The sequence below is a fragment of the Myripristis murdjan genome, chromosome 23 (assembly GCF_902150065.1).
Source record: "Myripristis murdjan chromosome 23, fMyrMur1.1, whole genome shotgun sequence".
In the NCBI taxonomy this organism is placed as follows: domain Eukaryota; kingdom Metazoa; phylum Chordata; class Actinopteri; order Holocentriformes; family Holocentridae; genus Myripristis; species Myripristis murdjan.
Window position 1 is genome coordinate 23,302,400 of NC_044002.1, and position 15,876 is coordinate 23,318,275.

The following is a 15,876-nucleotide window of genomic DNA, read 5'->3' on the forward strand; positions in this document are numbered from 1 at the left end:
TGGTACCTGAACGGGAACTACCTGGTGGTGGTCGTGTCCATCTGCGTCATTCTGCCTCTGTCTCTGCTGAAGAACCTCGGTAAGGCCTCGCTTTAATCAATAAACACAAATTAATTACACATCTTGAGCAATCGATTACTAATTTTAATTATTTATCAGGTAAAAAGCCTTTTTGTGGAGTCCAGATGCTGAGATTGTCTTGTTTTTCTTTCTGAGCATCAAACAATTTTTATTATTTTTTTTATTAACTCTTTCAGCTTTTAATTTAACTTTTAATTCGGTTTTAGTTATTTATTCTTATATTTATTTATGTAATTTTTTTTTTACCTGTTTGCCCTCTTGGTCCGTGCTTTTATTTTCTCGATCATTTTAATACCCTACCATTTTATTTTCTGGTTCTGCTCACTTCTGTGTCTCCTCTTTTTAGTATTTTTTAGTATTTTTTTCTTGCACCCTTAACCATTTATTTACTGTTTTTGAGTTTGTGTTTACTCACTTGTTTGTTTGTTTTCTCCTTTTTCATGTCTTACTCGTTTTATTACTACTTTTATTTTGATATTTTTAGTTTTATCCATTTCTTATTTGTCTGAATCCTGCCTTTGGTGTTTCCTTGTCACAGATTAATAAGAGTTAAGGCAGTATATCCTCAGTTCCTGTCTGTTTGTTTGTTTGTTTGTTGTTGCGTTTTTGTTTTTTTGTTTTTTTTTGGGGGGGGGGTGTATTGTTGTACTGTTGGAAGCATAGACTGTATAAAATATTTTCCTATATTTATATCTTTTATACAGTCTAAGGTGTGAAGCTCTTTATGTTACATGTATTTGTATGAAAAGTGATAGATAAATACATTCTGTTATTTGATTAATTGATTTGCAAAATTAACGGACAGCGTTTGAGGAGATTTGGCTGTTATTTTGACACTTTTATTCACTTTTATTCATTACATGATCAGACGGTAAACTTACATTGGTAACACTTTACAATAACAGTACAACAATTAACGTTAATTAACTGTTAGTTAATGATTATTATGACATTTACTAATGTTAATAATATCTACAATAACCCTTAAATAAGATATAAATTAATACCTTAGCATGAACAGCATTAGTACATGATTCTTAGACACATTAGTTAACAGTTAGTTAACTGTTACTTAATGTTTATTACCTGTTACTTAATGTTTATTACAGCATTAACTAACATTAATTGTTGTAATCTTATTGTAAAGTGTTATCCTCACATTAACGGGTCATGAAAATAATCATCACGTCATCATTACTTGCTGCTCTTGCGTTTCCTTGATCTGTGACGGTTTGATGCGGCGGATCTGTTGCAGATTTGAAGAGTTACGGTGAATTGTTTGACCCAGATTCCACCCTATCCCGTTCCGGCGTAACCCCGTCCCGGCCTGACTCGGTAACCTAACACCCCCACCTGGAGTTACCGCTAATTTATCGGTGGCGGCGGCGGCAGCTGGCCCGGCTCCAGCCCGCCGCCGGCTGATCCAGCTCAGGCGAGGAAAACCCCAAACAGGATCACATCCTCGTGTCTCAGCCGGACTTTGAAAATGACAACCGTGATGATCAATTTAAGCGTTAAGCGTGTCACGTGTGTGTGTGTGTGTGTGTGTGTGTGTGTGTGTGTGTGTGTGTGTGTGTATGTGTTTGCAGTAACTTTCCTCTTTTCCTTGGAGAGCTGCTGAACTGAACTGCTGCTCCCAGCTGTTTTTTTTTTTTTTTCTTTATTGTCCAACAGCAGTATCACTAAAATCTTCATCTTAAATGAGCCATTTAGTCTCATATTCATTTTTAAAATCTCTTCAGACAAGGATATGAGACAAACACCAGTAGGATATGAGATAATCCCACTTGTTTCCAGTGCAGTTTCACTTGTTTCAGGACTTTTTTTTTCCTGGGAACGAGTATAAAATTGTCGAAAAAAGGCAGAATGAGGCAGATCAGCCACAGGGATCAAGAAAATGACGCTTGATTTATGAACGTCCTGCAAGCAAGTTGACTCTCATTGGAAACAAGTGGGATTATCTCACCACACTGAACATTTTTTCCTTTGTTTAAAGAAAAAAAACTAAATTTACAACAGAAGATGAGACTGAACGGTTTGTTAAGATGGAGATTTTTTATCTGATATCGACAAGAAATACCGATAATATTTCTAAGCCAGTTTGCTTTCCACGCTTTATGATTCCAGTTGAGGCGTCTCGGTTTATCTGCAGCTTGATTGGCAGCCTCAGTCTCAGGTGAATGGTATCTTGTTGCCGTGGGAACGCTGATGAGCCGATCGGCAGTTCAGATACGGGCTGCGAGTCGGTGACCTGCCTCAGGATCACGGAGAGGGGAAAGAAATCACATTTGGGCCACTTCACGTCCGCCAGCTTCAACATTTTGAACAGAGAGGCGTCTTTTCTTTCTTTTTCTTTTCTTTTTTCCTTTCTCGCTCCTCTCGCCGCAGAGACCGAGCGCCTGTTAGATTCAGGAAGAGGTTTCGGTTTTGTCTTCCTGCTCCTCCTGACTCCTCCTGTCTCCTGCAGGTTACCTGGGCTACACCAGCGGCTTCTCCCTCTCCTGCATGGTGTTTTTCGTCGGTGTGGTAAGTTTAATAATCTGAATTCATATTTTAATCCTGTAAATTGCAGCATATGATGTCAAAGAGAGGCACCTGGTTCGGAGATGCTGATGCAGTTACATTTAAAGCGTGATTGGTCAAAAGCCAGCCTCATGCTTTAGTTGTACACACGCTTAATAAATAAAACAACAAAACTGCAATGCAACTAACTCACAACTAACCGACTCACTCAGTTTCATTGTCAGTCTATTTTTTCATTCATTGTTGACATTACAAGTGTCAGAATTAACAACCAAGTTTCAGGGGAAGTTTGCAGACACACTCTGTTTCTTCAAATTTCCTCGTCACTGTGTTAAAAAAAAAAAAAAAAAAAACCTAAAGTACTGATTTTATAAAGATATGAACAGAGAAAGTTGCTCATTCCAGCTTCACTGAGATCACTAACATGCTAAGAACAAAGTGTTGGTGTTTTTTTTATTGCTAAAGGACTAAAATGATCAATCGGTCCTAGAAATTGATTAATTTTCTGATTGACCCATCTATTATTCAGCTAATTTAATATTTTCTCTGCAGTCACCTCCCCTAAGCACAGACACACAGCTTCCTCTGTAACTCCACTGATGTCATGTGGTTTTCTCATTTTTCTCTCCTGCAGCTGATCTACAAGAAGACTCAGCTGCCGTGCCCGCTGCCGTTCTTCTACCAGCACTCGTCCAACCTGAGCATGAACGCCTCGGGCGTGTACGCGCTGCCCAACGGCACCGAGCAGATGTACTTCTCCCGGGCCGACGCCTCCCCGGCGGCGCTCGGCGGCCACGACGCCCACCACTCCACCGGCGTCCACTTCGAGCCTCACGCCGACGACGAGGAGGAGATGTGCACGCCCAAATACTTCGTCTTCAACTCACAGGTACGAGGCCACGCCGGGGTCCGAGCACCGGGGTGGCCAAGGAAATTTTTTTTTTTTTTTTTTTTTTTTTTTTTTTAAACCAGGTGTCTAAAAAAAGTCCTGAAGCCTCCTGTTACCTTGAAGTTATTAACATTTTTTATCAAGTAGGGTCAATTTGACGCTAGTTATTTAAACCTCAAGAAAATGGTTATAATGGGGAAAAAATGATTGGTTGGTTGATTAAATATCCCTCTTAATAAAACATAACTGCCACACCCAAACATTAAAGTTCTTGTGGAAAGCATAAGGAAGATTTTGATGATTTATAAATGTCATGTTGTAGCTCCTCAGTGTCCAAAACAACCAAAGCAAATGTGTGTAAAATGTTGATGTTTCTCATTTGATTTATTTGGCTAAAAAAGCCTGGAGGTAAAGGAAGGGGTCACTGGGGGGGTTCGAGACCCCTAGTGGTACTTTTGGGTACTGCAGGGGGTATATGAGGGGGAATCAGAAAATAGGAAAATGTAAAAAATAAGTCAGGAATATATTATATGTATATATTTTTTAGTCAATAATAGATTGAACACAGGAAACTGTTTTTTTTTTTATTATTATTATTTTGCAACAAGCAGTGCAGCTTTAACTTGAAGGCTCACTGGCAGTGAGTTTGATAAAAGATGGAGAGCTGGTTCTTAAAACAACCCAAAAGAACCAGTTAAAAGAAACAAAGCAAAAAAACTGACATGTTGAAATAAATCTGCTCAGGAGGTGTCGACTGCAGCTCTCACACATTTATCTGATCTGTAATGATATATTCTTCAAAAGGCCATTTGTTGCATGATAGTTTTCCCAGTAAAATGTTGCAGGTACTGAAGCCAAAAAAAAGTTTGAGAGCCACCGTCTTAGTCAATATCTGAAAATATTCCTCCCTAAAACTGACCTCTGTGCTGCTCCAGATACACAGCACTTACCTCAGAGATAATTAAAGATGATTAAAGATAATTAAAGAGACAAGATCCGTCCAAAAAGCAGCGTAAAACTTCATTTGAGTCTCTTAAGAAGCTTCAGCTGAGCTCTGTGATCGATCTCCCAGGAGGAATAAAGGTTTTAAATGAAGGTTTTGGAGGGATTTTTGAAGCACAGGACCTGAGGAGGGGGGGGGTCTGTGTTGTCTCCTCACAGGCGCACTGGGCCCCCTAGTGGTCGAGCTGCGCAGGTGCAAACATCATGTTGAGTGACAGGAAATCACCAGCATGTCCAGCTCAGGTGGAGGTGCTGCTGCTTTACAGTCATGTCACCTAACTATAACTAAAAACACTGGTGTAAAATTCTCATAAAGTTAAAAGGATCTGATTTAAGTAATTTCACAAAAAGGACCCGATCTTTTGTGTGTAATTCTATAAGGACGAGAGCAGAGATCAGACATGGTTCTTTAAATTGGAAAATTGGAAAACTACAAATTAAAATAAGCAAAGTAAAGTAGAGGCTTTTGTTCTTTCCATTGTGCCGCTTTTTCTTTTTTTTCCCATGTTGGTCCAGTTTTTTGCTGCTTTTATGGAAAGTCAACAAAATGTGCACTCAGTAACAGACTGTGATTTTAAAATGCAGTACAAACAAGGTAAAGCATCACTCCTCCTCTCTTTCCTCCAGCCGCTGGTTTCCATTCATTCCACGACGACATGAACATGAACTTTCAGAGCCTTCACACTTTCTTCACTCCAGTTTTCCATCAGCGGGATAAAGTCCTCCACATGAGTTTCAGGACTTCTTGAAATTTGGGCGCGGTGAAAAAAACACTCCCTCCTTCCTCCTCCGCCGGGGAAAATAGTCCCTAAACGGGGAAACGTTTTGCTTTCCACAGCCAATTGGCTTCATGCACAGCTCCGCTTCTTCCTAAATTTAAGCCAGCTCCTTTATTTCCTGTCTTACATTCTTGGACCATTGTTGTAAGGTTTGACATGTCTGGATTAATCAGTTTGTCCAATAATGGAAGACAGGAAATAAAGGAGGTGGCTTAAATTCAGGAAGTAGCCGAGCTGTGCATAAAGCCGATTATCAGCTGTGTGGTTTCTGAATGTTGAAGTAAAACATTATAAGGCGGCTGTTTCAACCAGAAATTCACATTTTGATTCTTTGTTGTGAAAGCTTTAGTTCCCCTGCAGGATTTGCTAAACGGTTTTGTTGCCATGTGAAAAAAATGGAAGTAAAATTAGTAACCGATCTGCTCCAAAATGTAAAATTAGTCACGTCCATCCTGGATAAATGAGTCTGAGTGTGTGTCGGTGATGTTAGTGTGAGGGCACAGGGGGTCACGGCGTCTCACACACACTGTAAGACGTGTAGTATGCAGGGCACAGTGTGTATCAGTCCACATGTGTGCAGTTTATTAGTGTGTGTGTGTGTGTGTGTGTGTGTGTTCATGCAGCGAGACACACAGCAGCACAGGGAGGAACAGACCTGCTGAGTAAAACACACAAGACACAGCTAGCAGCTCCATCACTAAAACAGACAGTATGTTTGGTGAAGGTGGAGCCTCTAGGGTGTGTGTGTCTGTGAGTGTGTGTGTGTTGCCCCTGCATGTCCATAAACCATGCCAGTCATGCAGCAGCGTTCGCATGGGAACCTGAACGTTGTGTGTTTGTTTTGATCAGCTGCCAGCGTCACACAGGAATCCCTCTCTCTTCATTGTCTTTAATCTGAGGTGTTTTTTTTTTCTTCAACATGATGTTTGCACATTTGCAGCCACACCCTGCCTCACATTCATGCCACAGTCTGATGCAGCCCAAAGGTGTTTAGTGTCTTGCACAAAGGCACTGGAGCAGAGAAAGCAGAGCTCATTCATGTATCCACTGCAGAGTGCAGAAACCTCTACAGGTTATTTTAATTTTTATTTTTAGTGTTTTTCTTCTGCACAAGCTTATTTTTTTCATTGCACTATTTTCTGCTCAGGTTATTTTACTGTAGGCCACAAGCATGGTGTACATTTCTAATTTCTACTGTTGGATTGAGTGCATTTATTATATTGTGTTGTTTTTTTTTTTTTTATTGCACTGAGCAACTTGATCAATAAAGTATCGATCAATCTGTCGATCCAGCGTTCATTCCCCACCCAGATTCCCATTTTCCTGCCTCTTTTCTCCCGTTTCGGCTCTGTGGTCACATCCCTGTCGCATCCTGAGGCTCTAACTCTGGACTTCTGTGTCTGATCTCACCCCGTTTTACATTTTTTGTCCTCCTTGTTCCTTCCCCGTGCACAGACGGCGTACACCGTGCCCATCCTGGCCTTCGCCTTCGTCTGCCACCCTGAGGTCTTACCCATCTACAGCGAGCTGAAAGAGTGAGTGTCGCCCCCCCCTAACCCCTGCACTTGTCTTTTTAAATCTGTCCTCCGCTGGGAAAATTCAGTCAAATTACAACTGAACTGAGGAAAATGCCACCTGTAAATCATGTGAGGAAGGCAAAAACAGCCGCTGACAGAGAGGGCCTGCAGAAACAGGACTCTAAGCTGTTGGATTATTTGTTGCTAAAGCAGCTGACACTCCTCCTGAGGTCCTGCAGGCTCTACACACACACACACACACACACACACACACACAAACACACACAAACACACACACACACACCACCGCACATACACTGAACCTTCAGATGAATTAACATGTTAGGTTTAGCATTGCGGTTGGAGTGGCAAAGGGAAGAAAAGACACTGAAAAGGATTAAATCTGTTGTACTGGGGAAAAAACTCCATCTTAACAAGTCATTTAGTCTCAGAAATCTAGTTTTTTTACATAAAAAAGGTAAAAAAAAAAAAAAAATGTTCGAGTGGGATGAGATAATCCCACGTATGTAGAGATTTCCTTGAATCAAGTGTCATTTTCCAGATCCTAGTGGCTGATCTCCTTCATTCTGCCTTGTTTCAACATTTTTAGATTCGTTCTCAGAAAATAAAAAAAAAAAACCTTGAAAAAAGTGAATCATCAGAAACAAGTGGGATTATCTGACTGGCAGATTTTTTTTAGAGATTTTAACACCGCAGATGAGACTAAATGGTTTGTTGGAGGTTTTAATTTCCGCTTTAAATTGAGCTCGAGAGAAATGCAGCCGGTCTGAAGATCTGCCAGCTGTCTGTGCAGATGTCTCATGGGTAATGATAAAACTGGCATTTGCATCAAACGTTGCAACGCTTTTACCTGTCTAAACAGAGTGTTTGTGTGTGTGTGTGTGTGTGTGTGTGTGTGTGTGTGTGTGCGCGCGCTGTCTCCTCAGTCGCACCCGGAGGAAGATGCAGAACGTGTCGAACCTGTCCATCTTCGCTATGCTCGTCATGTACATGCTGTCGGCGCTGTTCGGATACCTTACCTTCTATGGTATGACACACACACACACACACACACACACACTCTCACACTCTCACACTTTAATCTGTACTCATTATAGTACAAAAAATATCAAAATAAAATAAAAAAATGTACACTATCAGTCCTTGATTCCAGACAAAAGCCACTGTTTTCTGCAGGCGGTGAGAACAACGGCCACATTTGTTCATGCAGCTTTTATAAAGTAATAATCGGTGACATTTTCATATAAATAAAGTTTTGTTCGGCTGCTGTCTTATCTTAACCTGTGGCTTTGACTCAGCAGCGATTCTTCCTGTATCCACTGAACACACGGTGACGTGTTTCATTAGTTTATCCTTTTATTTAAGCAGGAAGGTCAAACTGAGATACAGTATCTCCTCTTCCAAGGGGAGGCTGGTCAAGACGGGAGCCAAAGAGCCAAAAGTTACTCAAGAAAAAAAAAAAAAAAAGACTCATAAAACAATGGAGAGGCTGTGATGTAACTCACACGTGCCCGTCGCAGCTGTCAGAAACAGGTTTCCTCTAAAATACTCGCCAAGATATTTTCATATGTATTTAAAGAGTAATTAATAGATTTAGCTTAGCATAAAGACTTGAAGTCTATGGGAGCCGTTAGCGTGGCTCAGTCAAAGTGAAAAAATAAACCTCCCAGCAGCTCTGAAGCGGTCTTAGCTGGCTCTAGTTTGTCTTTTTTAAAAATCCAAGGTGTGCATTTCAGATCCACGTGATCCACTGTGTGAATAAAACAGCTTCCGAGTGGCTTGTAAGGTTTATTTTTTCCACTTTGACGGAGTCAGGCTAACGACTCCTATAGACTTTAAGTCTTTATGCTAAGCTAACATGAAATGCTATCCATAGGAACTGAACCACTGCACGTACAGAGGAGACAATGGTGTCAAACATCTGGTCTAAGTCTGGAGATGTCAGAAAAAGTTGATTTTGCCCAAAAATGTTGGATTATTCCTTTAAAAGAACCCAACTGGAGGTTCTAGGGGTGTTTTGAAAGAATAAGATATAGGAAAAAAATGAGAGATACAAAGAAAATGTCTTTAAAAAAAGTGAACACCAACATACAGGATGCATTTTCCTCGTCGTTTAAAGCGAGGGCCAAACCCGCTCCGTGCAGAGCGTGCTGCAGTTTCACAGAAGAAGAAGAGCTGGGTCGTTAGCGTGAGCCGCGATAGGAAATCTAAGCCCCGCCCACAGCATTTGACTGACAGGCGATGTCACTCTGCTCTGACACAGATAACGTGGAGGCGGAGCTTCTTCACACCTTCACCAAGGTGTACAAGTTCGACACGATGCTGCTGCTGGTGCGCCTGGCCGTGCTGACTGCCGTCACGCTGACCGTGCCCATCGTGCTGTTCCCTGTGAGTGCACACACACACACACACACACACACACACACACACACACACACACACACACACACACACACACACACACTAAGCCACACCCCATTTCTCTCTCAAGCAGGTGTTTCTCAGAAGATTTAAAGGAACAGTTCACCCAAAAGTTAAAAAAAATAGAGAGTCTCCCAGTTACCCTTAAGACAGTTTCTGTGTGGTTTGGTGGCGTTTCCAGTCGGTCTCCCTCCACCGTGCTGCGACGGGACTGGATCGAGATTTTTGTTTTGTTCTTGGGGCGGCAAAAACTCAAAAGCAACGACTCTTTCCAAAAACAACGACACACACACCCGAGTTCATCCACAGCCCTCGGAAGTGAAGAGTTTTGTCGGGAGCTATTTCCTGCCGAAGCACAACCGCAAACTAGATCCATCCGCCTCAGAAGCAAGCACAGGTTGAGTTTGGAGTACGGGGCGAAAGGCATTGTGGGAAATGTAGGAAAGCACGAGCAAAAGCAGAGGAGAGGGGGAAATGGGTTCACCGCAAAAAGAGAATAGAGGCTTTTATTTTGAAAGATATCATATTTCACTTCTTACTAAAATTCACTTAATTTTTTACTTTGAAGTATATTTCATTTTAAGTGTATTTTTATTTTTTAATTTACATTATTACAATTATTATTATTATTATTATTATTATTATTATTATCATTGTCATTAATAATAATAATGATAATAATAATAATAATAATAATTGTAGTATTTAGTTTAAAAATAATACTAAATCAATTAAAAATTATTATTATTATTATTATTATTATCATCATCATTATTAATAATAATAATAATAAAAAATAATAATAATTTTTAATTGATTTAGTATTATTTGTATATATTTGTATATGTATTATTTTTTTTAACTTTATTATTAATTTAATTTTAATAAGTAAAAAAAATCCTGCTAAACTTTTACAATTTTTTTTTTTAAATATTTATTTATTTATGTATTTAAGTGCTAGTTTTCACAGATCTGCCTTGGCTCTGTGGCGTCGCTGCTCTGACCTTTAAATCTATTTTATAGATTTTATAGATAAATTCCTCAGAACAAACCTTTTTTTCTTCTTCTTCTTCTTCTTCTTCTTCTCTGTTAAATGAATCCAGGAGGCAGAAACAGCAGCTGTGTCACGTTCTGACTCAGGAACACACACACACACACACACACACACACACACATATACGTTTTATTTTTTTCCATTTGATTTACGTCAAACTGCGCACATACATCACACATCGCACACACACACACACACACACACACACACACACACACACAGACACATCCCACTTACAGCTGTGGTGTCTGGCTGCTGCATTCACACTCCAGCCAGCCCACTTGTTAAAACACACACACACACACACACACACACACACACACACACACACAGAGCTTCTCACTGCATTAGTAGAACACAAATGTCGTTGTGTGTCGTCGTCGTGCTTACAGACGGTGTTTTGTGCGGACTGCAGAGTCAGACTTGTCGTTTTTTTTTTTTTTTTATAACTTGACGCAGCTGTTTTTTCTTTTTTTTCTTTTCTTTTCTTTTTTCATTTATTTTTCCTGGAAGTTTGTTAAAGAACACGCTGTTCACTTGGCATTTCGCTTGTTTCGTCATCCCAGATCCCTGAGCTTGTAAACGGCCCCACCCCTCTTAATTACACACACACGCAAACACACACACACACACACACACACACACACACACACACTTTTTTAGGTTTCAATATGAAGCGCCTGCCCCTCTCTTTCCTTCCTTTCTCGGCAGTGAGGTCAAAGGTTTTCCTCGCTGCCATGTGTGTGACGTCCAGTTACTGAGGCTCATTCACAGCTAGAGCCCCCCTACACACACACACACACACACACACACACACACACACACACACACCCCTTTTTATGGTCATGCTCTAAATTTAGCTCGGCCCTTATCAGACACGAGGAGAACAAAAATGGCAGCTGGCCAGAACAGAGGAAGTGTCATGCCATATTTTTTTTTTTTTTTTTAAAGCTTTCACACACACACTCTCTCTCTCTCTCTCTCTCTCTCACTCACACACACACACACACACTTCCACACACAAACAGGAAAGTGCAGACACTCTGTTCACTGGAAAAAAACAGCAAGTTTGCTCTTAATTAGCTGCTGACGTGGGTGTTGCAGTTGCGGCGTCCTCCTCATCACGTTCTTCATCCAATTTATGAATCCAGTATAACTTCATATAATTTAATAGAATTTTTTATGATATTTGTTATCCTGTTTCAATGTTTTATTCTATTTGAGGGTTTTATTAGGGAGTGGTTCCTCATCCTCGGGGTTTAAGGACAGAGGATGTTGTGTTGCTGCAAAGCCACATAAAATTTGTGATTTGCGATATTAGGTTATGATGGGTTTTTTTTTTTATTATTGTGTCATGGGTGTAATTGTAAGCCCAGCCCGCACGGCCTTACAAGACACACCACAGATTCAAACAAACCAGCACCAGAGTGCCATGAACACATCCTAAAACCTCAGAAATAAGGAAATAAAGAAACATCTGTCGTCCTCACAGCATCAGGCCGTCAGCGAGCAGAAATGACAAACAGGAGCTTCATTTGTATCAGTGCCAAATCAAAGTAAACTAATAATAATAATAATACATTTTATTTATAACGCACTTTACATTTAATAAAAAATCTCAAAGTGCTACAAGAAAGAAAACAGCCAGCAAACAAATAGAGCAAAGAGTATTAAAAACAGTTGTCAAACAAGAAACAATTATAGATTAAAAGATTTTTTGAAGAGGTAAGTTTGACTTGACTTGACCGCTGGTGGCCAGCAGGGGGCAGCAGCTCAGTGCGTTGTCAGGCCAAAATGAACCTCTGGTCCAGTGGCAGGGATGCTGCACAGCAACACACACACACACAATTTAAACATACACACACATTCAATCACAAATTATATTCAGATCATCTTAATTGATGGGAAAGGAGGCAGATCTGTGCTGCCGAAGCCAATAAAAAGAAATTAATCATCAGTGTTATAAGAGTTTGCAGATATTAAACTGTACATTAGTCCATATGCATCAGTAGAATTTGTTTATATGCACATAATACAAACATTTATTCATGTTTAAGGAATCCCAGAGTGCGTTTGATGCAGCAAGCGACCAAATTCAACATCAAGCCACATAAGAACCCAAATTTCCCGTCATGTTATCATGCAGCAGGGAAAACTCACCGTGGAAACGCGTCTGCACCGAGCCAAAACAGCAGGTGAAACGGGAGTACTTTGTCCTTCTCGACTCGAAAAATCTAATTTTTCACGTTTTTAGCACCCGGCTGTGAATCATCTTGTTGAAGCGCAGCCTGCTCTTTCATTTGAGGTTTGAACTGATGTCAGTGGATAACAGGCAGGTGCTCGACTCAAAGCTCAACCAAGACAAAGACACACACAAAAATCCACTCAAATTGCTACTGAAGAAAGGTCTAATGCTCAAAAATAAAGCAGCAGGTCGTCTTGATTAACCTGCAAACCCTAAACCTCATACACATGATGCACTTTACATGCTAGAGCGTCCGTGGCTGCACGTCTGCAAACACGTAGCCAAGATGCACGGCCTGTATTTGCACATCGATAAAGAAAATGCATCCTTTTTTTTACAACAAGCATTAATGCACAAAGTAGGATTAATGCCCGTATTTCTACATATTTTATTTCTCTGTCTGTTTCTTTGAATTTCACTCATGCTCATAATATATTGTCCTCTTGGGAGTTTGCGCACATGACCCACTTTCCCCTCGGGGATCAATAAAGTGTTTCTAATTCTGATTCTGAAGAATATCTGTTAGTTAATTTGTGAGTGTCGGCTCTTTTTCTGTGGCATTTTGAGCCGAGGTCAGACAGATATTTGACAGACGATGGCCTTATTTGACATTTTGACGTCCCCTCCCCCCTCGGGGCTTCATCATTATTAATTATTATTGAGATATTTGGGCTCGTAACGAAGCAGCCGCAGCTACGACCACAGCCGGCGTCTCAGTTTTTGCTCACGACGCTTTAATTCAGCACAGAAACAGTCAGATGTGTAAATGCTGACGCTGTGAGTTTCTCGATCTACATCTGTGTGTGTGTGTGTGTGTGTGTGTGTGTGTGTGAGCACTTGTCATGTGGCTGGTGCTTTTTATCCCGAGTGACTCGACACCAGAGGAAACTTTGATGTGGATGTTACCCGGCATCAAGCTTGTGACTTTCCACTCTCAGGACAGTCTTTCAGCCACTAGCCACCCCTCTCACCACCACCCCACCTGATCCCCTATCTATCTCTCTCTCTCTCTCTCTCTCTCCCTCTCTCTTCTCTCTCTCACACACACACTGTGCACACACACCCCACCCCCTCCACAAACTCTGCATTCTTTTATTTTTTTTCTGTCGGAGGGGAATGTGAGAGTGAATCCCACACTCCGCAGTGGAAGTTTACAGGCGAGAGGCTCGCAGCGGACAATGGAAAAACCCTCACCCTGACCTCCGGCGGAGGGGCGGAGCCAGTGGGCCGGTGGAGGGAGGGGGAGGGGCCGAGGGGGGGGGGTCCTGGAGGATGAGAACTCCGCAGAAACCACAATGTCAGATTATCTGACCGCAGCGTCCGATCCAAACGCTCCACATACCGGCCCGGCGTCCTGCTAACCGAGCCCGAGGCCGAGTCACACTCCCTCGCCTCGGGCCGCAAATATGATCAATTAATGCATCAGAGACGAAGTTCAAGAAGCGATCAGTGGCTTTCAAGGTCACAGAATTTGGCGTGTTAGTGGTGCGATCCTGCGACGAGGTGGAGGCGATGGGCAGGACGGCAGGGGAATAAAAAAATCAAATTGGGACGGGCCTGTAGTGCAGAAAATATCAGTGTTTATGTGGGTAAATCGAGCTGCCGCTGAAGCACGGCCTGTTCCTGTATCCATTCTGCCTCTCACAACCGTCTCATTATTATTTTACACCGTTACATAACAGCAGCTCCGTGTTTGTTTTCAGTCACACGGTGAAAACCCAAAATACAGTGATTTTGGGGCAAGGCTGGCCTCACACAATGCAACTTTTGTGCATCCAGCCGCAGCTTTGTACCAAACTCCGCCGGAGAAGCTGCCGATACTGTAGATGATGCAAACCCGGCTCGTGGTTTTTCACAGGATCGAACTTCAAGTTGCGTTCAAGGTGCGTCATGTGACCGACGCCGTGCAGAATTGGACACGATGGAGGAGCCGCCGTTCACTCCTGATCTCGTCAAAATCAAATCTTGGTCAAATCGGTCACTTTTAAAACTAAATCCTCCTCACAGGATTTTCCTCAGGATGTGAAAGACGGGGAGGGTTAGGGTTATATATTTTTGATATTAAGCACTTTCAAGACCCTCCACTCACTTATGAAACTTTTCAGGCCTTATTTAGTAAAGCTGAGAAACTTTCATAGGTTTTTTTGGCCTGTGGGAAGCCTGATTTAAGAGGAAACTTGCTCCTAAAGAAGAGAAAAAGGGCTCGGGACAGCAGTTTGATGCCTTTTAATCGTCTTTATTGGCCTATAAATTAACAAATAGGGTTCTGTTTCTGATATATCCGACAGGGAAGGACGCAGCTCATGTCCTTTTGAGTCTTCACATACTAGCGGATAATTTTATCCGTTCACATTTGTTCTCCGATCGGGCGTGCAGTGTGTGTGTGTGTGTGTATACATCCAAAGCTGGTAAAGCACATTCTGACCTGAATTCGACTAAACACAGAAAGGGGGTGAGCAAGCAAGCAGAAAGAAATGGTGAGAGAGAAAGAGAGAGAGAGAGAGAGAGAGGGAGAAGGGCAGAGGTAACACAAAGAGACCAAACTTGATAAGTGTGGGGAAACGGAGGAGAGGCCCAATGTCCGAAGCCCTGAAATGCGATCAGGGCCCCAGCGCCGCGGGGTCGGGGGTTCGTTTCCCTGCGCCGCCACTCATACTGAAAATATGTGCCGTCACGATGCTGCCAGGAGACAAAAGCATCAACCAAACGGCACCTTGTAATGTCGCTGAACCAGTTTGGGCTTGTATGTATGTATGAATGGATGGATGGACGGATGGATGGATGTGTATGTACAGCAAGAAAAGGAGTGTCTCATAGTTTGGGTGGGAAGGTTCAGTGGTTGATGACTCTTGCAGTCATCTGTGTGTGTGTGTGTGTGTGTGTGTGTGTGTGTGTGTGTGTGAGATGATCTTAACTGATGCTGTTGTTGGAGAAATGGGGGAAAAAAATTCAGATTGCTTGTTTTGCGCTTGAAGTCCTGATTTATTAATTAGCTCCTCTGCCAAGTTGGAAGATTGAACTCGAGTAAAGTCAGACAGTGTGTCTCCAGTTAGACTCGGCGAGAGAAGAAAGATCAGAAACCAAACCGCTGAACCAGTGAGCGAGTCGAAGTGCAGGACTTTCTGCAGACGTCTTCACAGATTTGTTGCATCTGCCTTTTTTATATATACACAGGGTAGTGTGCCAGTTTTCCTTCAGCTCTGTGTTCCCTGAGCTGTATGTTCCCTTTGCTCTATGTTCTTCTAGCTCTATGTTCTTCCAGCTCTGTTCCCTCTGCTCTATGTTCTTCCAGCTCTATGTTCCCTTAGCTCTATGTTCCCTCAGCTCTATGTTCTTCCAGCTCT

At 41.9% G+C, this 15,876-nt stretch overlaps 1 protein-coding gene across 2 annotated transcripts in view; it reads left to right on the top strand.

Moving 5' to 3' along the window:
• Positions 1–15,876, top strand: part of slc38a4 (solute carrier family 38 member 4) — a 62,706-nt gene that overhangs the window by 30,177 nt on the left and 16,653 nt on the right. For both annotated transcript variants that reach the window (XM_030045968.1, XM_030045967.1), the window contains exons 8-13: positions 1–79; positions 2,549–2,607; positions 3,239–3,493; positions 6,730–6,809; positions 7,739–7,839; positions 9,076–9,200. The exon at positions 1–79 is cut by the window's left edge and continues 4 nt beyond it. In XM_030045968.1, coding sequence (XP_029901828.1) covers positions 1–79; positions 2,549–2,607; positions 3,239–3,493; positions 6,730–6,809; positions 7,739–7,839; positions 9,076–9,200 — 699 coding nt within the window. The remainder of the gene's footprint in view (positions 80–2,548; positions 2,608–3,238; positions 3,494–6,729; positions 6,810–7,738; positions 7,840–9,075; positions 9,201–15,876) is intronic.